The 23,802-nt window shown below is 40.3% G+C and overlaps 1 protein-coding gene across 1 annotated transcript; it reads right to left on the bottom strand.

Annotated features, from left to right (window-relative positions):
• Positions 1 to 884: 884 nt before the first annotated feature.
• On the bottom strand, positions 885 to 23,508 carry rasgrf1 (Ras protein specific guanine nucleotide releasing factor 1). Its single transcript, XM_067589744.1, has 27 exons — positions 22,775 to 23,508; positions 18,726 to 18,832; positions 18,290 to 18,437; positions 17,220 to 17,312; positions 16,883 to 17,136; positions 15,368 to 15,447; positions 15,008 to 15,201; positions 13,465 to 13,574; positions 13,161 to 13,279; positions 12,467 to 12,627; positions 10,780 to 10,843; positions 10,243 to 10,385; positions 10,026 to 10,108; positions 9,687 to 9,935; positions 7,690 to 8,060; positions 7,475 to 7,594; positions 6,341 to 6,511; positions 6,054 to 6,160; positions 5,617 to 5,729; positions 5,457 to 5,517; positions 4,869 to 4,972; positions 4,685 to 4,769; positions 4,382 to 4,579; positions 4,212 to 4,291; positions 4,006 to 4,123; positions 3,825 to 3,893; positions 885 to 2,899 (listed from the first exon to the last, which is right to left on the bottom strand). Exons 1-27 carry the CDS (start codon positions 23,048 to 23,050, stop codon positions 2,807 to 2,809), a joined length of 3,771 nt encoding a protein of 1,256 aa, XP_067445845.1. The 5' UTR covers positions 23,051 to 23,508; the 3' UTR covers positions 885 to 2,806.
• Positions 23,509 to 23,802: the final 294 nt, after the last annotated feature.

Raw genomic sequence — 23,802 nt, 5'->3', positions numbered from 1 at the left:
TGTCATCTCCTGTTGCCTCTGTATTTGTTAGCATGTCATACTGTCTATATATGTATGTAAGCACTAAATGGTGAATAATTAAAAAAAAAAAAAAGACCTCATGAAGATAAGTAATTTTTCACATGCTTTTTAATATTTGAATGGAGAAATAACAATAAATAAAGAATACAATTTGAAGGACATACTGTGAGACAAACTGAAGAATCAGTGTCTTCATATGTTCTTAATGCTAATATACTCATTAATAAAAGATATATAAAAATACACAAATAGATAACAAACCCTGACCCCAATTTCTAACTGCACACTTAACCTGTAACTCTGATCACAGGTCAGAAGTGATCAGTTCATTAGTATGCAAGCATACAAAGCATACAGCGTTTGCTGTGTGGGCTTTTACTGACGCATTATAACTTGACTCCATTGTCCAAAACAAACCCAAAACAATGTATTTTAACATATTTATGTAGCTAATGAAGTAAAAAAATGAATTTATGTTGCCAATTTATGCATTTGTTGAAGCTTTGAATATATTTGCTGCAGCCATATGTATTTTTCCCACATACAGCCAGGATTTTACACCATTTTCATACATCATTGCTTGCTAGGACAGAGAGGTGCTGGTAATGTTAAATAGCTTCAGATTACATTTTACTTCATACTGAGCGAGCATGATGTCAGCTGATAGATGATCTACAAAAACACTTGAGACAAAATGCCCCTGAGATAAAATGGATTTATTAGCAAGAGGTAACTGGGAAACATATTTTTTGTTTGTTTGTCATCATATCTTCATTCTTCAGTTTTTTTTTTCTTACAAAACTGGGAATATTTCTTAAGGTGTGGAAACATGAGGGTTGAAAGATAATTTTCATACCACTGGGTATTGCTAACAGCAAAATGTTTATTTGTTTATATACCTTATAAGAGTATGTGCATGTATAAGTGTATACAGTATAAGTATATAGTATTATTCTGTCTGTGAAGGTGTTGCATGCCTGCCACATGAGCTTCAAAAGTGTACTGTACATACATAGTAAAAATACATACAAATATTCACAGAATAAGCACTACATTACTATATTCCTGCTAACAGAAATGGTTATAGACAGGATTACAGTATAAATGCAAAACACTTTGAAGTTGCTCTCCTACCTCTAAGTCATGGTTTCAAGACCACACTGTTTTGTGTTTAAGCTCGAGATACTTTTTTTTTTAAAGGATTACACTGTTCCACATTGAGAAATATGCAGGGTCGCATGTACAAAATGTACAGCACATCTCAGTGAGGTGAATTAACAACAAAGTACAAAATACTTTCCCATGTTCATATAAAGAGCAGGTCACTCTCTTATACTACTACAAAAATAGTGTTTGAATGCTGCAGGCAGAGGTCATTCACATACGTTTTTATCATATTGTTAAACAGCAATGCATATAACAGAGTGATATACAGTCACGTTCCACAATCACTGGAACAGCAAAAAGGACAGATTGTCTTTTAATTACAGAAGAGCAACAACCTTTTACTCTACAGAAGTATCGCCGAACCTGAAGGTACAACACTTACCACCGCGTGTGATCTTTTTTCATGAGTTGAACTTAAAAACAAACGAAAAAGGAAATTTGAACAAAAGGAAAACTCACTTTACTGTACTGGCAAATTCCAGGTGTAACAGTAACTTCAGGTGACAAATCCATCACTTTAAATCACAGCAGAACTAAAGAGGTGTAAGCCTTCTTTATCGCTGTGTGTGGTTACATACAGATTATAACTGATCAGATGAAATTAATGGAGGGATCTGAGGTGAGTTTGGGTCCTCTGACAACAGGCTAAGAAAAGACTTTATCTCTTGACGACAAATAAAAAGACACTTAAATTTTTGTCAATTTTAGGTTAATAATGACATTTTTCTCAGAGCAGAGGTTCCCAACCTGTTACTGGGCTTTGAAACATTTGCTATAAGGCTGCGAAGATAATGTAGCAGCCCCTGTCACATACCCAAAAACAATATGTTGGTTTTTAATTATGAAATAAAGGAGGTTATCAGTAAGTAAGCTAACAGTCTGTCATCACCACCTTTCAGCAGTATTCTTTTAATTTAAGTAACCAAAGAGAGAAACAGAGCTTTGGTTTCCATCTAGTCTGTCTCGTCAGCTGGTCCTCAATGCAACTGTTGATATAAAAATGGTCTGTGGTGCAAAAAAGGTTGGGAACCCCTGTCTTAGACTAGTGAGCAGAAATGGAGAAACGAATCCCTCTTGTTTTGGTTTGGGAAGCACAGAGACAGTTATGCTTCAGAGACCTCGCCATCATCCCCACTAAACATAGTCTCCCATCTTTGAGTACAATTAAATTCTCTGTGCTCTTTTACCTGATTTGATGCAGTTACATTTTTACAATGCTACATTGGTTGCAGAGAAACTCAGTTGTCGATAAAACTCAAACAAAGAGAACAATGGCCGGCAGCACAAGTGCTCAGAAAGTGCAAAGTCGACACAGCATGAGACGATGCAAAATAACGTCATTGGTCACAAAGATTTGGTTGCAAAATGACCTCTGTTATTATGCTTGAAATACCCAAAAGAAAGACATTTTTAAAAAATCCTAAAGCAGGTGGCATCATGGCAACTGTAACAAACAAAAATTATACATTGAAATGTTTCATGTCGTCAAACAACCTTAAACGTCTACTGTACAGAAGAGCAGATATCTTAAACATGTACAACTATACAAAAGTTGATGTGTATGTTAACTGATGTGTAATATTAACAGAGAAAATAACATGGAGGACCATCTTCCCCATCAGTTGGGCACTTTAGGCTCAATTCTGAGCGAGGCTTCGTACATGCTTTCTTCATCCAGAACAGAGCTCCCATCCATTAGATACTGGGCTACCTGAAGCAGGAAATGAAAGAAAATGTCTTTACTTCAAAGGAATCTTTGCACTTTTACACAACATAACAGCTCCAACAGTCAATATTCTTTACTGCCTACAGCAGTGGTTTCCAACCTTTTTGGTTTGTGACCCTTTTAAATAAAGCAATGACGCTTGAGAGCTACGTACAGTCACAAGCTGTAAATGTCTGTAGGTTATGACCAAGTAAACTAAAGAGTGATTTTTCCCCACTGTTTGCTTAGAATAATTTAAGAGGCCTAAAGAAGTAAAAATAGCCAGCAATTCACAAAGAAAAAGAGAAAGATATAGAGGAATGACTGAAAAAATAATAATTTATGTGTCCTATCCTGTTAATCATTCGGCCACCTGTTTCATTTATCCCTCGATACCTTGGCTGGGGATCAGGACCTTCCACCAACAGGGGGGAAAGTCAAGTCTTAGGAGTTGCAAGATAAGACGATTATCAGGATAGAAAAGCAAAAAAAGCATATTTCTGCTGTACAAAATCAGTTTTATTTTCCTGGCTTCTACAACATATATAAAAAAACCCTAAGAAGGCATAAATGGCCTTTGCTTGAACTGGCCACAACCTGTACACTACCTTTTGAAGTGTTGCAAGTATAGACATTGCTTCTTTTTTTTACTATTTCTGCACAGATGAAGACTGGTCTGCGGTTTAAACCAATATACCTGACTAAATAAAGGCTTTTCTTGCTCTAAGAATGCCTGAAGAATGTGTATTTTCTATGATCAGTTTTTTCATCTTCAAGAGCACCTTAAGCCTCTCTGGACTTACTGCAGGTAAATGTGAAACTGACTGAGATCTTTGCCTCTACATTCATTCTGGACAAAGCTTCTTTTAAGAAGTCACAACAGGCCGAGAAGGTTGGAAACCACTGGTCTGCAGTATTGCTATTCATTTACCTTTGGTTGAAGGTCAAGCTTGTAAGCTGTTTGCTGAAACTGCCTGATTTCTCTGATGATGTGAGAAATCTGAAACACAGGAGAAGCAGGAGGTTAAGTTCTGACAAGAAAAACACACATTTGCATAAAGACTCTCAAGCAACAGGACGCCGAATGAGGCACAGCAGCAAGAACATCTCACCATTCTCATCTTCGAGAAGTTGACCAAGTTGTCTTCGGTGTAGTTTGGTGTTCCCTCCTCAATGAAAGCCAGGTCAGTGAGGTACATTCCCAGATAGGGCACACAGGGAGGATCACAGCTGGTGGGAGAAATGCACATCATCCACTTGTTCTGCATGTTTGCTTTATTGATCAAATGCAAAACGTATGTCCTTGAACTGAACTCACTTCTTCAAAGCCTCTCTCAGGTTTTTGAACCTCCCCTCTGATGAGACCAGCTTCTGCAGCTTGTCAATCAATGCCTTCGTCTGGAAGAAAAAGGTTATTTAATGATAATACCCAACGATACTTCAAGAGGAAAAAAACAAAACAAACAATGCACAGGGAGATATAGGCACCTGCTTGGAAACCTTGAGCCAGGTCTTTTTGAGGCGGAAGACCGAGCTGCGGTTGAGGGAAGAGGTGATCTCAAGCACGGCGTTGTAGTTATGGAGACAGCGGCAGATGTCAGCCACAGCCACCCATTTCTCAATGACCACTACTCGAGTGACCACATCATCACAGCGCAGGATCTCTGTGGCGATGAGGTTGCTTATCTTGCAGAGGAAAGAGAGAGAAACGTGGGGTTTACACTCAATATTATGTTAGAAAATCAATAAAAGTTACAGGCGATGAGAAGAGGCGTATTGATTGGAGCATACATCATTGAAGTGCTTTGTTGTTCTCATGATATATGGCGTCTTCTCATTTTTGTCATTCTTCATCCAGCCTTGTCCAAAGAATTCCCTGTAAAGTTAACAGATCAAGATGATTAAAAAGGTATCTCTGCATTTCTATGTGTTTTCCTTCTGACGACATGTACAGTTGAGATATGATGGCACTCACTCATATGGGATGACCTTAAACACCAGGTGGTCCAGCAAGGTGAGCTGCTCTGCGATCTCCAAGGCGGAGTGGTTCTCGAAGGGCTCGGCCTTTCCTGCACCCACCTAAAGGACAGAAACTGAGACTATCAAATCTGCAGCAGGCAAATAAGCACAAAATGACAGAAACTAGGCTTAACTACTGGAAATGAAATCAACTTGATGTTGGTAAATGGCATAAGAATACTTTTAATATTTAAAAAACAGGTCAGTCTGTGATCATTTTCTCCTTAAGCAAAAAGAACGACAGGCAAAAATATTTGATGCATTGGTACATGCAGTTTTTTGTAGCTGAGGCAGTGGTTCACTGATTTTGATTTTTCACTTTCTTGTGGTGGAGAAATGTGCAAACGAGACATCAGAATTTTACTTAAATAGTGTAAATCTGCTCCTGCTCTTAATGTACTTATGCTCCAGATGCTCCTCTCTGTCACAGCCCCACATTGTGCTTCTGGCTGACTGGTATTAAGGTGTATATATTTGTATATTTCTATTATGATTTACTTCCTGCAGCTCCACACTAAACATAGCAGCTACAGACTTCACTCACCAGTTGTGTCACTTCTTCAAGGGTGATCTGATTGTCACCATGATCTTCCTGAGTTAGAGTCCTGACAAACAGGGAAAGAGACGTTCAAAACAACAAATTGTAACAAATTGTGTCATATGCACTGAGGATGTGGGTTTACATAGTAAATCCTAGTCAGTACCTGATGATATTAGCTGCTGCTTTCCTCTCCTGGGTCAACAGCTCGGGGTCATGCATCACTTCCTCCAGGAAGGCAATAACCTTTGTTTTCAGCTCATTATTACTCTCAAAGTCCTGGAAGGATATTAATAGAAACACATACAGATGGCTTAATAAAACCTGTTGAATTTTTTAATGATTAATTATATTTGTTACTTCATTTGTTTTGTTTTATTTAACATGATGCTTTTAAACTTGATGTAAGATGGAAATTAAGCTTTCAAGTAAAAAAAACATTAACATTTTGCAAACGTAAGTGTAAAATGAATGTCTTGCTGTTACTTCCAGAATGTATTTGAAAAGAGGCAATTCATCAGTATATGAATATGTAAACAAAACCATACTGCAGTTATGGACTGGGACTATAAATGTACTCTGAACTGTGTCGAGGTGTTTTACCGGAGAGTGTTTGGACACCCAGTGCCTCAGGACATTTAGAACTCTGTTGGTCGCTGCTCGTCTGATCACAAACTCTTTGTCTCCATTTCTCTGATCAGTTGGGAAACCTGCAGAAAATATTTCAGTTGACTTCTGACATGCAGTTCTCATCATAATGATACATACTGCTTTGGCACTGAAACACAATAGAGTCTGTGCTTGATGTGATGCAGTTTGCAATTCTTGGCAGCCTGGTTATGTTAACAAATAGCTACAGTTGGACTTTGTGATACCAGATAGGCGTGTACCTGTGCTGGCGAGGGACATCCTTCGATATTTTTCCTTGGTAGGGGTGCCTTCATTGGCTCCAGCTGTAGCAATAGCAAAGGCAGAGGCAGCAGACAGGGCACTGCGGTTGTTGTCCAGCTCTCGACATGAAGACATCACCATGCCATTGTTGTAGGAAAACAAGGAGAACTCTGTGTGGGCAGTTTGAGGAGAGTTATTACCATGTTACATATTTTCACAAATACGTATGACACAAAACATACAAAATTTGTTCTTAAAATATAATTTATACTACTGAACTGTATATACTGCAGAATGGCCTGCTTGTCTTTACTCAAGCCTCCACTAGGGGGCCCTACAGGCCCACACAACTCTTTCCCTCCAGACTTTCCTTTACAAGAGGCTTTGATATTCAAGATGGTTGCAGCTAAATATAGCCACCAAATATCAGCATAACAGAGGAATCAACAGATTCTCTGCAGTCTGCTATGTTTAAATCCCGAGAACATAGACAGACCATAAGCAGCAAGAAATCCTGCACCATGTGAGACACTCTCTGCTTCACAAATTTCACTTAATTCAGTTCATTCTTGAGACGACTTTGCTTTTAAAACCTTTTGTGTGATTTTGTCTTGAGATTTAGAGGGCACAGATAATCTTGGCTCCAGTGAAACAGCCTCATTACTGGGGGCGGAAGGGAAAACACGCTCTTGATGTAGTTGCTATGACACAAGTTTCCCTAACACCTACTCAAGCCAAGCATTGGCTTTCCCCACATGTTCATAACCATGGACCAATTTATATTTTATGTTAATTATGCTTTACACAGTGGCCTGTCTTTTTTTTGGTTTTGCATGATAAATATTAACAAACTGATCACTGCAACCTATCACTAAGTGAGAGCTTTAATTTCCTTTAAAAACAATAATTCCACGACCTTCCGGCAGTAACATATGCCCTATCTTAAATTAAGAATATAAGCATTGTTTCTTTTTATAATCTATTTCTGTGATCAAACAAAGACGGCTCAGTGATAAATGTGACACTGGTGAGGGAATTGGATACAGGTGGCATGTCAGTGTACAATTTCCAAGCTTAGATATCAGATTATTGAGTTGTAATTATATCACTACACTGCATAGGACACAATGTACCTGAGGAGTTTTTGCATTTGACGTTTTTTGGGGTGGTTGGTGACTTTGTAGGAGAGGCTTCTGGATCTGCATCATCGCTTTGGTTCTGATCATTGTCACTTTCTTCTCGTACTGACAAATCTGCATCATAACAAAAGCACACAGGTTGATCAACACATCACTACTCTGAGTCAAAATTGGGATAATTTGCCTGGAATTGGCTCTAGCTGACCCACCTTGTTTGCACGCTGAAGTATCCTCCGCCTTGTCCTTCTTGTCTTCTCCCTCGTCTGGTATTTTGCTCGCGATAGGGCTGGACACGTACAGTTTGTTGATGTCTAAGGTGGTCTTGCTGAATGGGGACATGGAGGAGTACATGCTTGCATAGCCATTTGAGGAGCAGCTGAGGGCAGCCAGGTCAAGAGCTTTGCCCCCAGTGATGATGGGGATGTTGAGGGAGAGCTTGCGCCGGCGGTTTGGGGATGAGTTCTTGGCGATAGCCAGAGGAGGAGGGGAGGAGAACTTTCGGCTGGCCCTGGGCGAGCTGGGTGGCTCTCCATACAGGAGTTTACTGTTCTGACTGCTGGCAAAGAATAACTCCAGGGACCTGCATCAAGGGAGGATATATGCATTTGAGTTTAGTACATATGAATATGTTTCTTTGATATTTGGTAAGTATGCTCTATGTTTTAAGAACTTAGCTAAATACACAACACCTCCTAAAAGATTTATGCAAACCAAGTCAGCCCAGCAACCAGAAGCCTCTTTGCAGCCCCGTCTTGCCGTTTTAAAGCAGGATACAGGCTGCAGTGTTGCAGAAAACCTCTCCCACTCCCCGCCACCCTCCTGGCGACCTCACGGGTTCCCATAAATAGCACAGCGAGTGATAGTGTGCATGGCCACTGCTGACACAAGCAGCCAAGTGTGGGTGTCTCACAGTGACATGACAAGCGCCACAGGAGAGCATGCTGCAGGGCGTGGGCATGGGGAGCTCCCCCTGATCTGAACCCCACAGTGGGACCCCTTGCTCCTGGCCTGTGGAGAGCTGAGTTAGCCCCACTGCAACACTCCGTCAATATTTCACACTATGGATCTTTTGCAGACAAGGAGAGAGGGAGGGAGGGGAGGGTGGGGTCCTGCAGCACGGAGGTTGGTTGCCATAGAGCGACAGAGCCCAGTTGAGACACTCCCAGGCAGACAGGAGAGACCGGACCCAATTACTGCCTTCGACCACTGAACACACACTTAAATGCACACACACACACACACACACACACACACACACACACTCACGTGCAGAATGATACAGAAGCATCATAGAGCCTGTCCTCTTCTGCTGCTCCATCTGCTGCTTCTCTGCGCTCACTTTAACCAACCAAACAAACTCCTCGAATTCACACACAGTGCCTCTAAAATCACTCATTTCATTCTCAGTCTTACAGACCTAAATACTGCTGATGACACATGTAACAAACAATAACAAATAACCCTGAACACCTCCTCAATGTTTCATCCACCTTTCATCCATTGTATATCAAATTGTATATAAAATATAAAATTCCAGTTTGCTTTATTGACATGACTATAAATACATACAGTATTGTCATATTAGTTGTCAACACTATAAGAATAATAATTCTGAATTTTTAAAGGGGTACTCCAGTAATTAAGTATGATATTTTCATAAAGATGGGGGACTTGCAAGAAACAAACTGGGAATGGTCGATGGTCAATGATGCAGCAGAGGCTGAGATATCCTGATTTATAGTCCCTGGCATGCCTGCCAACTCCAAAAACACTGGATCCTACATTTCCCATAATGCAACTTGATAGCGTATTTTTGTTACACATGCCCTACCTGGTAAATACCCCCATCTTTCAAAATCCAACTACCTTTCTCTTAAAAATGTGTAATCCCAAAGGCCAAGATGAGATAATCTATCTATCTATCTATCTATCTATCTATCTATCTATCTATCTATCTATCTATCACATCAGAAATAAATAATTCATATGGCTGCATTTTAACCTAAATGTTGGCTCCTGCACATGCCTTGCATTGATCAGAGGATGACTTAGCTTCACATCATGATAAATCAATCTCATCTTTATGCAGCATGGCAAGATCTGGAAGGATGCCAAACATTTCAAATACGATTTGTTTATCTATTGTAAATGCTGTCAACAACCCTGCACCATTCAAGTCTGGCCTGTCCTAATTGATGTGACTCACCGTGCAGGGATGGCACTGATGGGCTTCTTGTAGATGGTGATGAGTTTGTCTAGCACCACATCAGCGGTGGTGAACACGCGATAGGAGTGCAGGAAAGTGTTGAGGAAGTCGATGGAGAGGAAACGGAGGTCAGTCAGTCTCTCCAGCAGGCGCTCAACGCTGGCGTAGCGGATCTGCAGCACCTTGCAGGAGTTCATCATCTTACTGAAGCGGATGTCCACATCATCACAGTACAGGCTTGAGTCTGACCTGCTCACAAAAAAAAGACTAACTTATATGGCAGAAAAAGAGAAGAAGAAAAGAAGGATATATAGTTGCATATATAAAAATAAGGCTTACTTGATCATCTGTGGTACTGTGACCTTGGAGTTGTCTTCAAAGGCATTCATCATCAGCCCATTGCAGCGAATGTTGTCTATGCACTGTAGGATAGATCCAACAGAAGTAAACAGAGAGGACAGAGGAAATGTTAGTGAGGTCTGTAATGTTCAGGCTTTCTGCCGACATCCTCGGCTTCTCGTCTGACAGTCTGAGACTGTGATTTGTGTTGACGTGCCTGGCTGATGTCACTGGTCCATGCAGACTTCTCCTGCCTCGAGGAGGCCACAAGGATGACTGTGAATGACTGGCTGTCTTTTGGCTCAACGACAATCTTGAAGTCCAGGTGCTCCATGTCCTGCCCACTCTTGTCTGATTTGGCTAAGAGGCAAACACAAAGATATAACTGTATGTCATTTTCTCTATAAATTCATTCACACATTCACTAAAGAAAAAAGTTCACTTCAGTGCTCATACCATGTCTAAAAAAATGAAAGAAAAAGGTAGCTGTAAATCTATAAAGCTGTCTTTTTTTGTCATTGTAAATTACAAAAATGCTTTTTTTTTGGTAGTATCAGTTACTTAGCGTCCATATTACTTTCTATTGGTCCATAGCATTTGGAAAACAATACCTTAATTTGTTCAAAAATATTAATTATACAATATTTATAAATTATGGCACAGTCTAGTAGGCATAAATTATATACAACATCACACATGGTACATATAATGCATATTTCTGTACGCTGCTATACTGTATGAATAAAACACTCACACTCATCATCTGTCCCCTCAGGGTCCTCCATAAGAGTGCAGTCTATAAGGGAGACTACTCCATTCTGCAAACAACATACAATATACATTTAGTTTCTTCACACCAGTCTCATGTGACATACTGTAACATTGCATAACCTAGCAAACACTTACACGACATGCACAAGGTCATGAACTAACGCTAAACAGGGTCTCCACTGCCTACGTAAATGACTGTAAACTCCTTTGAAGGAGAATGTCTTGCTTATTAAAAGCATTTTAACTTTTTCCTTTATTTACTGGTTTAGATTCTGTTGTCAAAAGGACAAGAACCCATTGCAAGGTGTGATTAACCCTGGTTCTACAATTTTTGGCAAAACACAGACACCCTTTGCACAGCTTAATACTGATGTCCTTAAAAAGGCATATACGATTATCAGTGATTCAGTGATCATTTTGAGAAATGTTTGCTTTCTTGTTGAGAGTTAGATGAGAAGATTGATACCACACTCATGTTTGTACGGTAAATATGTAACTAGAGCAAGAGGCTGGTTAGCTTAGCTTAGCTTAGTTTAGTGGAAAGACTGGTAACAGGGAGAAACAGCGACCTTGGCTCTGTCCAAAGGTACCAAAATCCACCTACCAGCATGTCTAAAGCTCACCAACACTTTATATGTCTTTTGTTTAAGCTATACAAAAACCAAAGTGTCAAAATTACTGCTGTTTTCCAGGGGGTTATGTGCTGGTCAAGAAATAGTCTGGCACATAACTACCTATAAAACCTATTGTTTTTTTGCCCATTAGAAGTGCTGGTAGGCAGACTTTTTACTTTTGGAGCCAGGCTAGCTGTTTCACTGTTTCCAGTCTTTCTGCTAATGTTAAGCTAAGGTAATCAGTTGTGTCAAACTACCCCTTTATGCCAATGCCATCAGTAAAAGTTTTAGATTGTCTGTATGTAAAACAAACAAAAAGAAGAAGGAAGAGACCATGAGAATTATTTGCACTTTTGACATGAAGTTTCTTTGTAACATTGGAAACTGTTAGCAGCTACGGATTGGCCAGTTCCCAATCCTTGTGTCTTTCAGTTTGTTTGTTTTTTAATCTTTGCACATTTCATTTTTTTTGGTATTTTTAGATTCATTTATGTGTATGAATGAATTGTTTGTGTCTTTTTGCGTTTGCAAACCTGACTCAAACTGCCCCCTGAGGGACGAATAAAATATTTTGGATTGAATTAAATTATCAGTGTGAAATATTACATTTTTAAAACATATTACAGTAAAACTGCATTTTTTACTATATTTACAGGCTTCAGTTGAAAGCTTTTTGGCCTCATTTTAGACCCCCAAACATCAATCAGCCTCTGTAATGTTGAATAATGTGGAGTAATAATACACCACCACGCCATTACACAAATCAAAGTGACATCAAGCAGCTGCTTTCAAACATGTACAATGAGCCTGTGTGTGTGTGTGCGTGTGTGTGTGTGTGTGTGTGTGTCTGTGTGCGTGCAAGCTTGTATGAGTGTGTGTAGCTCTAGTGGTCATTGCCACTGATAAAAGCCATGGCATTGCTAACCCTGTAGCTTTCATCTGCTGTCAGTTAATCCGTTCAATTTAGCTCCGAGATTCAGGGCTTTGCGGTGCCGTAAGATTGTGATGTTTGAAATAAGGAGTAGCTCCACTGCTAGCTCAGCAGCGCAGGCCCACCTTGGTGAGATGAAGCTTTCCCCCAGAACCCCTGGTGCAGATGATTAAATGCTTGGAGAAGAGAAAGCACTGCCTCTCCCCCTCCTTCTTCAGAGACAGAGAGCCCAGTCGCCCACGGGTGATCTTGCCCTTCTCGCTCATCGGCACCTGGATGAGAGACCCTATATGTGGGAATAAAAGAGTGTGTGCAAATAGAAGGAAAAGGGAGGAAGAGAGAGGGAGAGATACATGTATAAATGGAAAAGAGTCAAGAACAGGGGGATAAGGATTTGGAAAAAAAGGGGCAAGAGGAAGGAAAAGAATTGATATCAACTGCTTGTCTTCTTCTACATATGAATACACATACCCGTCACTTGAGATACGCAAGATTAAATAATCTACCATTTCTATTTTCCCTTTTCTCATCCATCAAAGCCTGTTGGGGACGTGTGACATTTACAGTCCCAGATTCATCATCAGTTTGCCTCAGAACAGTCTAATTATACTTGGAAATTAAAGACTCTTCTCACGAGGATGTACATGTTGTTCCCCAGAGAGTGATGAGTCTTTTTTTTTTTTAACTGAGTATTTCCCCCAATTCAGAGCTGAAAATGTGAGATCAAGCTGTCAGACAGGTGAGGAGGGACAGGAACTCCTGTCTTTCTGTGGAATCAGAGGTTTCTTCGCCGGGAGCGGATCTGAAGGCAGGAGTTACCTTGTCTTACAAACGTCTGGCTGGTGTCAAGGAGAATCTCGCAGCCCTCTACAATCATGCGCTCTATTGCCAGGTTCTTCCTGATGTTCTCGGTCTCGCTCACTTCATCGTGCATGATTCTAGGAAAAAGGATATTTCACCGTTATCATTTTATCTTTTTAGGCTTGTATGGAAAAAGCCACAAAAAGACACTTACTGTACAAGAAGTCATTATTATTTTCTGATTGTGCGTAATGAAAAGTGATATCTTGCTTAATTGAGACATCATGCATGTCTTGTTTTTGATGATATTACACCAAGGTACCTGGAAAGCTCCTCCAGCTTAGATTTTGCGTAGTCCAGACTGTTTCTCTCTACATGTTCATGGGGTGTGTGGGCCAGAAGTTCGTGGAGCGTAAGAATGTAGCGGGGAATCTACAAGAGACAGAGTAGACAGCGACAGGGGAGTCACACTCAAATATAACAGCTTACATGCCTGCATAAATGTAACAACAACATACACACACAAAAATGTACATGTGCCAACGTGCACATACGCTAATGAGAAGTAGATCAGTGGAGAGCACAATCTACACTCATCAGCAAAATTTATTATCAACGCAGCACAGCCTGCAGTAGGCCCCAGCAGAGTGGACTGTCAGGAAACTGCGTACGTTGCCAGAAAGCAGCCATTATTAAAGCCTGAGCTCCAAAAACAACTGCTTTTTATAGACATGAAAAACACTACAGGGATATGCTGAGCATAAGCAGACAAATGCCTGCTGTTTATGTTGTTGGTCAGTGATGCTACAATATGGGACAAGAAGGAGGCGGGTCTTTGAAGCCAAGCCCTGACTGAGCCACTCTGGCTAGAAGAGAGGCCTGAACACATTAATGAAAATATGCTTTGGTTAAAGTGGATATTAGTCACCACACCAGCAATAATATATGAAATTTGGTTACAATGTCTTTGTCTTTACTGGATCAAATCATCTCAATTAAATTATTTTAAGTTTCAAATCAGAGAGGCACACTTAAACTCAGAATTAACTTGTTGAGGGCCGGTCTTCCTACATAATGGTCTAAATGCTGCTTCAAAGAGTTCTTCTCACTGTCAGCAGTATACTTTAATTCTGGTGCAGAAATATCAAATCCATCTCATGTTTTCCCGTAAAATCAGTTGCATTTAAAGATACTGACTCGAAAGAGTGTCAGCCTTAAAAAAACACCTTATGTAATTTATCTGTTATTGTAGAGCATAAACTCCACCTCAGGAAGAATTCACAATGACAGCCTTGATTCCTGGATTTATATGTAGAAGATACTACAACTGAATTTATTACTTCAGAGTTTATAAACATTTCAAATGTAAACAACTGCAGAGTAAATCTTATTAAAATCATGTTAACCGCTATGGACTTATCCCCAATCAAGAGATTTTTCTGACCATATAAATTACAAAGTAGTATATAAAGAACATTCAGGAATATACACAAACTAAAAAGGACATGTGATTCACGTTGGGAGGGATAATAAATTCAAGTCATGAGTTTTGGAATTGGTGATGGGCCTATGCTTTTGTTTACATCTGAATCACAGACTGTCTCTTTAAAAGACATCCAGCTTTGAATATCCAGAAAACAATGTGGCCCACTGCTTTAGAGACAGCTAAAACTGGGTATCATTGGGATAGCAATAGCCAACTAGCATCAAGTTGGTGAATTATATGGCCCTGGGGCAACATTCATATATGGAGAGAAGAACGGCTGGGACACTACAGAATTAACATCAAAATCTGGCTCCAGGCTGCAGTTCTGCAGCAAACAAACGAGGCTGCCTTTATTTCTCATTGAGTAAAATGAGCTAACCTGGAACATGGGGTAGGTGAGGAAGGTCTCCAGGGTTCTCTCCTCACAGTCGGGCTTGGCCTCGTACTGCTTCAGCAGTTTGTCAAAGTCTCGGTTCTGCTTGCAGTGAGCCAGGATCTGCAGGCTGTACTGGTGGTTCCTCACAAACTCCTGATAGATGTTCAGCATGGGCAGCAGGATATCGAACAGGTCAGCTGTGGAGAGATCAACACCAACACACAGAGAGATATCAGTCACAGCAAACTGAATGAAACAGTTGGTAAAAGCTGTCATTATCTTTACAATCACACACATAAAAAACTTCATAACAGCCACATTATGAAAAAATGTTTTAAAATGAAACGAAAAGATGAATCTTACCCAGTACTAATGTTGGCCAGCTCGCTATTCTGGCTTTTAAACCTTGGTAAAATATCTGATGTAGAAACATGATAGTTTCACTGAAAAAAAAAAGATATTGCAAAAAATTATTAGTGAAACTGATTTTTTATCTTCTAATCTCAAACAAATTGATAATTTTGCCAACATCCAGTGAAGGTGTGGTAAATGTAAGTCCTCATGTGAGACGGTGTGTACGAGAGTATGGGTGTACAGGTTTTGAGCATGAACATGCTTGAATGAGTGTGTGGGTGGATTTTGAATAGGCCGATGAGGTTGCATGCAGATTAGTGTCTTCGTCATTGTACTGTCTGTGTGTCCACAGTTTTTTCTGAAGGGATGCAAAACCCAACAAAACACAAACTTAATATTAGACTGTTGGATTATATCCACATGGTACCAATGTTGTGATACAGCTTGCAGAGATTTTGTGTAATTTCCATTCAAATGGTTGGAAGTAATAGTTTTTTCATTGTTAAACATTTAAAACTTGATCTTACTGTGAATGTAGTAATAAGAGTAAAGTCTATAACCAAAAAAGCAAGGATGGATCCTCTTGGGAGCATGAATGCTTTTTGCAGACAACTATTCCTCTTGCCTTTCGATTTTGAGGTATGTTATGTGCAAGTGGAAATTTTAGCTGTTGTGCTGGTCAGCTTGTCACCAAAATCATCATATTTCATTTACAGCAAATTTCTCATTAATTTTAGAGGTATCCTATCATGAATTTAAGTGTTCGACAACTAGAAATTTAAAACGGCTGATTTTACAAGATGAAATTTCATGGCATCATTGCAATAGTTGAAAGATATTTCACTCTGGACTGAAATGTTGGACTGTCAGACCAACAAACTGCCTGACTGACACCCACATCCCTAAATATTCTGCCAAATGCTGAAATAATTTCACCAGTGCAGTTGTCCTCCTTGCAGGATTTGTTCTAGAAATGTGTGTCAGTATCGAAACAAGATGGAGTAAAGTAGATTGGTGCACTTGCACCAATGTAATGACACTTGAAATAAGAATATCTTGTAAGATCTTCCTACTAATTTTAAGGATCAAGCAATAAATAACTAATATAACTGAGTCTTGCGGCTCTCATAAAAAATAGCCACCATATAAAACTGTGGTCAGAGTTTCTAATGTCTCTCTGCTCTCTTATGGTTCATGCAGCTTTAAGGAAATTACATTTTTGGACTCAATAATAGACAAAATTACTTTGTAAAAGTGCCCGTTGGCACTTTCTTGCAATAATATGTTTGCTAGGTTGCAGCCTTTTTCTGTACTGCCTTTGGTTGGTACATTGTTGCGCTTCTTGGAACGTTACTAAGCCCGACTGTCAATCAACAGAATAGAGCGTGTGCACATAATACAAACAAATGGGCTTACAGAAACGCTGCTCCACAGTGCTACCAGTGGTCAAAACCTCCACAGAGCACCTTTAAGATGATTATGTTTTGTAAGCCAATAAGTGAATGTGTGACGAAAAGATCCAACCTGTTGAGGAATATGCTGCTGACATCATCATGGGTGATGGGCGGCTTCTTGGAGCTGGCCGCCATGCGGAGCGGCCTCAGGAAGTTGTTCACCAGAATGTGAAGCTGCTGGACGTACTCGGCTTCCGAGTCCAACATGCTGAACACCACCTGGTTCCTCTTCCTCATGCTCTCAGCGTGCGGCGAGCGAATGTAATCCTGGATGATGGTCTTCCACTTCCTCCTGCAAATCCAGCCTCGCAGGAAGCTCTGGACCTGCAGAAAACCAGGTTTCTCAGTTTCTCAACAATTTCAATTACTATGAAAATGTAGCAACAGGTTTGAATCACATGCGTTACTTTTTTGATCTTCTTGATTTCTGAGTCATCATCGGTTGGAGCGGCTGCAGGGCTGGCATGGATCTTCTCGTTGTCTTTGAGCAGTCCGGCGATCTGCCAGGGAAGCAACCGCAAGAAAGACCAAGAAAGACCAATCATTCCCACTTATACACTTCTTCTCACTTACTGTACCAGCATGTAAACAAAGTGACTGAGTCAACAGGACAGGACCTGTCAGCACTGTCAACACGGAGACATTAGCTTGACTAAACTAGCTCTGTTCACTTGGCTGGTATCTCTGCATCAATATTTATTTACATTGGTCATTTAAATGCAATATGTACCAAACTGTCCTGCATGTTGACAAGAGGTAAACAGGCTCCTGGAAAAAAAAAATAGACTGGAGCTGCCTTGAACTGTTTGAAGCTAAGTGTCTCCATTTACTTTGTAGACGGCGAGAGAGTTAATTGTCATTGCATTTCATAGAAGAGATGCAATATAAAACCGTGTTCATGCATATTCAGCACATAATTTGATTTCAAGCATCACATTTGCACATTAAAGTGAAATGACTATTTGATCTGAAGAATACAGCCGGGAACGCAGCCCTATTGTAGGCATTGTTTCCCAGAGAGGAGATGCAAAGTGGAGAGCAGTTGGCCTGGACACAGCTCTCCATGACGGGCTTCCATTTCTGTCCGCTCATGCTAGTTTTCACATATGAGACAAACATAATAATCAGCATAATGCGTTGTTTTTCCCCACTGGTTCAGCTGTTATTTGCTGTGCTGGCAGGTGGAGACGAGCATGGGACGCAGACATGTTTTGGAAAGGAAAAACTGTTCAGTGCAAGAAGCAGTGTTAATATGATGTTATTGTGCCAGTACAGGAAGTCTATTTACAGCAGGTCTGACTAACACTGTGTGTGGCTGCCACAAATTTGACTATAGATGGAAAATCCTGTAATCCTCCACTATTGTGGTTCAGTCAGAGAGGACAAAACAGTGTTGAGGACCCCAATAAAGCAGAAGACCCAGCAAACAGCCCAAACAGATCATATTGAGGGTAAAAGGAATCACAGTGAATATTACCTCTGACTTAAGCCTTTCAATCTCTATTTCCCCATCTTCTATCTGTTGTCGAAGTTGCTTAGCAACTGTTTTCTCCGTCTCCACAATCTGAAGCAGATGAAGATACTTCTGCATGAGAGTCTCATGCTCGTTGGCCAAGTTTCTGTAACTGTGACACACACAAACACAAACATACACACACGGTTTGTATTGCAGCTTGAGTAACGAATTTCACATCAGTGTATGTAGTTTCAGCTCACATCAAGGCAATCGTGTTTTTCTTGTGAACAAAGCAGTTTGCTTCAAGTCTGTCATTCCTCATATTTTAACCCCACTTATGAAACCATGGCAACCTCCCCTACAGACTGAGCACATCAGTCAAAGATTACTTACCCTCTACCGACTAATTCAACTTCTAATTGCCATGTCTGCACATTTCACTGATGTGTGCCTTTACCTGGCGTGTGATATGGCAGCCACCCATTCATCGCAGTCCTTTACATCTTCTGTGCGTAACTCGAGCGCCTTTTGGTTTTCATGGGTGAAGCTGACAGTGAAATAGTACTGAAACAAACATGGGGGGGACAGGATAAGGCGTTTTGGTTAGAAACAACAGGAGTATCATTAACCTGGCATGTTATATGTTCCACACAGAAAGGAGCATTCATTATTGGATACCTTCTAGATACAGTAAATCTATTATATAGTGGCTTGACTGAAGCTTCTCCACTGCTTTTGTCTTTGTGTTTGTTCTGCTGCCTCGTTGCTGCAGACATCAAGCAGGTGATTTAAAACCACACAGGGCCTGGGGAAGCCACATCTTCCTCGCCCACCAGTGCAATTGATGGAGCTCACTGAGGGAAGCCTCCCCCAGCTCGATTCCTGGGATGTCTCTGGTTCCCAGGAGGAAATGCCATAAGACATGGAGGCTGGAGCCACGGCCAATTACATAACTGTGCGATACCTGTTTCCTAGCAACTCCAGTCAATGTGAACAGTCGGGCTTGTTTTTGCGTTTTCTTTCTGTGTCACTCGATTCTTGATGAGCATGCTTTCTTTCACATTGGACTCCCAGCAGCAACTAATTGTGAATGTTGTAGCTGTGAGGAAAGCATGCACTTTTGTTTTTAACATATGGATCGTATATTCATCAAGTTAAGAATTTAATACTTCAGGCTGTGTTTTTTTTTGCATGCTGTATATGTAATATTAAGTATTCCTGTGCAATACAACCCCTCTTCTAAAAACCGCCTCCCTTGATTGGACGGCTGCTTGTTTGCAGAGAAACATCACAGACTGGTAAATGCAGCACTGGAATGAATCCATGTATGTTCGGTCAAGTACTGTGCCAAAGTAAAATCATGAGGTGCTTATATTTTACTAATTACTAAGTATTTCCATTCTGTGTTATACCTCTTAGTTAAACATATTTTTTACTCCATCACATATATTTGACAGCTACAGTTACTTTGCAGAGTAACATTTTACATACAAAACATATAATGAGCTTATATAGAAATTTCAACTTGTACTTTTACTTGAGACTTTTACTTGTAATGGAGTATTTTTACATTTTGGTAATGCTATTTTCACTCAGTAAAGGATCTTAATACTTCTATACGAATATGAAATGATGGGTTAACTATTATCAAATATAGAGTTGTTTGTGGATTTTTAAAGTGGTACATTTTTCTCCACAACAGTGTCCAAATGGCTGCTAATATCAACCTGCATTTATAAATTGTCTTTAATTTTCAATATAATCAATTAGAATTCCTGGGTTTATATCATGTTTATAAAGGCCTTTTTGATGAGAGTTATGAATTTCTTATTAAAACATAAGAAAGCTCTCAGAAAGTGAGCCACGATAAAACAATGCCACACCTCTTATAAGTGAGATGTCATCTTTCCTGTGGACCGTTCCAGCCGTGTCGAGGGAGAGTATAGACTCTAATCTTTGGCCTGCAGATGTTCAACAGGCGCCTATCAACCTGCAACTGATCATTATTCATGGCTGACTGCTCTTCCATCTTCACATTCATTAGGTATTCATCCTACCGTCAAAGAAAATCTATTTCTGGCAGGGAGGAATGCATGTTGTTGTAGTTTTCCCTCATGATCTCTCTCTCTAAGAGCGCAGCGAGTGTCTGGTCTGAGGCAATGTTAAGCACACTGTCTGCTTCCTGCTTTATGTTTACGGCTGAGTCATGCACCTTTAAAATCATTAACACATCTGAAATATATGAATTGATAAAACCTCAAGGCTTCTTTTGTTTTGATTGATTGTTCTTTCTACATTCCTACAGTACTTCTTATGTCTTATGTAATTGCTACTGACTAATAAACAACTCTGTTTTATTGCAGCAACACTGTAAAAGGACTTTGCTGAAGCATTTAATGAGATCTATACGGTAATATATTCCCTGGAGAACTAAGTGTTAGTAGTAATTCTACTTTAATGAGACACCCTCTCCGTACCAACAACCCCAAAGAGTGCAGGATATCTTCCACCAGTATATGTTAAAGTCAGAGCTTTCAATTTAAAGTACAAATCATAACAAAGCAAATCAACCATCACTGCTGTTGTTTCCAGTGTGAGCGAGCTGTGTTTTCTATAAATGGACTCTGACCCCTCTGAGGTACCGCAAGGAACAAATTTAGCTCAGATCGCACTCGCATTAATAGGAGAGATGCGACACGCTACTTCTCTCCCTCTAGTTACCCCACCTCTTCCAACTGCATCATTCTTTAGGATGCAAATAAGGGTTGCCATAGAAACCCCGAGCTCAAACGCATTATCATTTTCACACTAACTGCATTTGAGGATAAATATAATGCAGGGATTATGGTGGATTTCTAAAACGTTGCCACAAAACCATAAATCCAGGTGGGGATAGGAGATAGAGGTGATATTTTCTTGGTCTTCTTTATTCGCTTTAGGGATGTTTGTTTGTTTACATTGAGAGGTGACTCTTCAGGCATTCCATCATTTCAGTCATATGTTATTTATTATTTCTGAACCTCTCTCTGCAAACAGGATTCACAGAATAAATATCTTTTCATTACTTTATCATGAATTCAGTCCAAAATGGCAGATAACTGTACACCAGGCTTTCGTATTTATACATTCAAAACAGCACAATGCAGGGAGAGCTGCACTGCTGACAAAATTTTAAAAGAATCCAAATTCTTTCTGGGAGGTTTTTTGGGTGCCTTTAAAGCAACTGTGAGAGCACAACATTAGCCTGTGTGTTGCATTCTGCTTCGTCAGCATAAGGGCAGCTGTTCACAGGAAGAGCCTGGACTCACTTTGGATTGCAGCCCTACCTACAGAGTCAGGCACAGAGCCTGGAGAGAGGAGACGAGAGGAGAGGAGAGGAGAGGAGAGCCAGTGGCCTAAACAGTGAAGCATTACTGTATGTTTCTCGGCTGTTTATTCACAATAACAATGTTAACAGACCTGTTAACCTTTCTGCTCCTCACTTCTGTGTTTATGATTCAGGAGGCAGTCAGTTAAAAGCTGGCAGGGTTAAATAAATATGTTTATCCTTGCAGATGATGATTTAAATTTGCAAACCAAGCCACACATATCCTTTATAACGCTGGTCATGGGTGTCTGGGGGAAAGCCTGAATGTCAGATAAAATTATAAGAAGTGATTCTACTTTTACGATGCATAACGCAAATGAAAGCTCAAGCATCTGACTGATAATCATTTCATTCTGGTCATCTAGATCGGAGATGACTGATTACTGGAACCCTGCTGTTTCTTCAGCATCCACTGTGATTTCACCATTTTACCACAAGATGGAAACCTTGAGGCCACAACTTTTTTTTTCTTTTTTTTTTTTTTTTTTTTGCATGTTTCACTGGAAGGAGCATTAGGTATATCACTCTCCGCCCCAAAGAAATGTCAAAAAAGATGATGACTGAAAGTCAAAAGCAAAATATGTGACCAACCAGCGTGCAGATGCATCATCCTGATAAATCCAGAAATCCGTTTACATTTCATGCACCACTGAAAACTATCCCACCAATAAAAAATGAAGGAAAAAAAAGGATCAAGCGCGCGTTTGCTGCAACCTCAAGCAAAAACACTGCATAGCCCATTGCCAAGGCTGCTGTAATATCATTAGGTGTTAATATTGTTACCTCATCATTAATGCCATGCATGGATTACATAACGTGCAATACAGCAATCTGGAACCTCGTGCTATTCTGCTGCGCTGGATTTGAGGTCATCATGCGATGGGATAGATATAAGAAGAATATATGCATAAGAAAAGCGCTTTGTTCAGGACTAAAATAGAGTTGAAAGGCGCAGGAACAAATTTTACATTCAGTGTTTCACCTCGTCAATATTTCAACATGAAGCCTGTAAAACAATAAAACAGTGCCATAGTGAGAGGGCGAGAGCTTGTGTGTGTGTGTGTGTGTGTGTGTGTGTGTGTGTGTGTGTGTGTGTGTGTGTGTGCATGCGTGCGTGCGTGTGCGCGCTCTCTCCATACCTGCTTTTCCAAACACTCCTTGGCTGACAGTGAAGGTTTCGGTGAAGGCGCCCTGTCGCATATGCATCCTTCCAACAGGTATAATCCGGAGGGTCGAGAGCTGGACTCGTTCTCAAAATAAAACAGCATATTTTGTAACAAAGCAAACCACTTTGTGTGCCATTTCGTGTTGTCTGAGCTTTTTTTGCTCAAGCACCCTCGTCTTGTACCATCCTTTTTTGCCAAAAGCCCCAGGTAGGTGACATGACCATCATTAAGTCGTATTCCCTTCTGCATTTTGATGAGGAGACTTCAGCTGCGCAAGGTGGATCGGTCCTTACATCCTTCTGGAGTCGCTCCGGAGAGAAAATCAAATAAAGAAAGACAAGATGTTGACTTTCTGAATGCGGACCTCTAGCAGCAGGCTTGTCCACTTTGTCCGACGCATTCACCGTGTTGGCATTTAAGTAAAAAGAGAGGAACAAAACGAGCAGCGCAAGTACAGCATCCTAAAATCTTCTGTTATACTCCGAGCGCTTTGAAGATCCACATTATCCGATCATGTAATAAAAGACGGAAGAGGAGCGAGAGAGAGAGAGAGAGAGAGGGAGAAAGAGAGAGCTAGAGAGAGAGAGAGGGAAAGAGAGAGAGAGAGGAGAGAGAGAGAGAAAACAGTCTAAACAACGCAAGATGAGAAGGAAAGGGGTTTGTCCTTTTCTCACATGAAATCTCCAGAAACCAGTAGGCTTGGTGCTGAGCTAGGCAGTGCTGGGTGAAGTCACATGACGCATGCTTGGGAAAGCAGATTTCAGGACCTTGGACAGGGACGTTTCAACAAGATGCCGCATAAGTTGAGTTTCCTCTCAGTCACCTCCAATAAGCTGATCAAGTATTGGAGATATAAGAGGAAAATAGAAAGTGATAGCCTGCACGTTTAAGACAGAAATCCTCCCTTTTAATGGAAATTAGCTGTTTATAAGCTGCTGAATCAATTCATTTTCACTTTATATTTTCTGTTCTGATTAAGTGTTAATGTTTAATTCAAAACT

Source organism: Thunnus thynnus, chromosome 5 (genome assembly GCF_963924715.1).
Source record: "Thunnus thynnus chromosome 5, fThuThy2.1, whole genome shotgun sequence".
NCBI lineage: Eukaryota > Metazoa > Chordata > Actinopteri > Scombriformes > Scombridae > Thunnus > Thunnus thynnus.
Note: the sequence above shows the minus strand (reverse complement) of the source record. Positions and strands in the feature narration are given on the sequence as shown.

Excerpts from the sequence above, each read along its gene's own strand:
- rasgrf1 (XM_067589744.1), bottom strand. The coding sequence starts at position 23,050 with ATGCAGAAGGGAATACGACTTAATGATGGTCATGTCACCTACCTGGGG. Across the intron at positions 17,137-17,219 it reads AAATCAAGAAGATCAAAAAA|GTCCAGAGCTTCCTGCGAGG; the intron begins GTAACGCATGTG and ends GGTTTTCTGCAG. Across the intron at positions 5,730-6,053 it reads GGGTGTCCAAACACTCTCCG|GACTTTGAGAGTAATAATGA; the intron begins GTAAAACACCTC and ends ATATCCTTCCAG.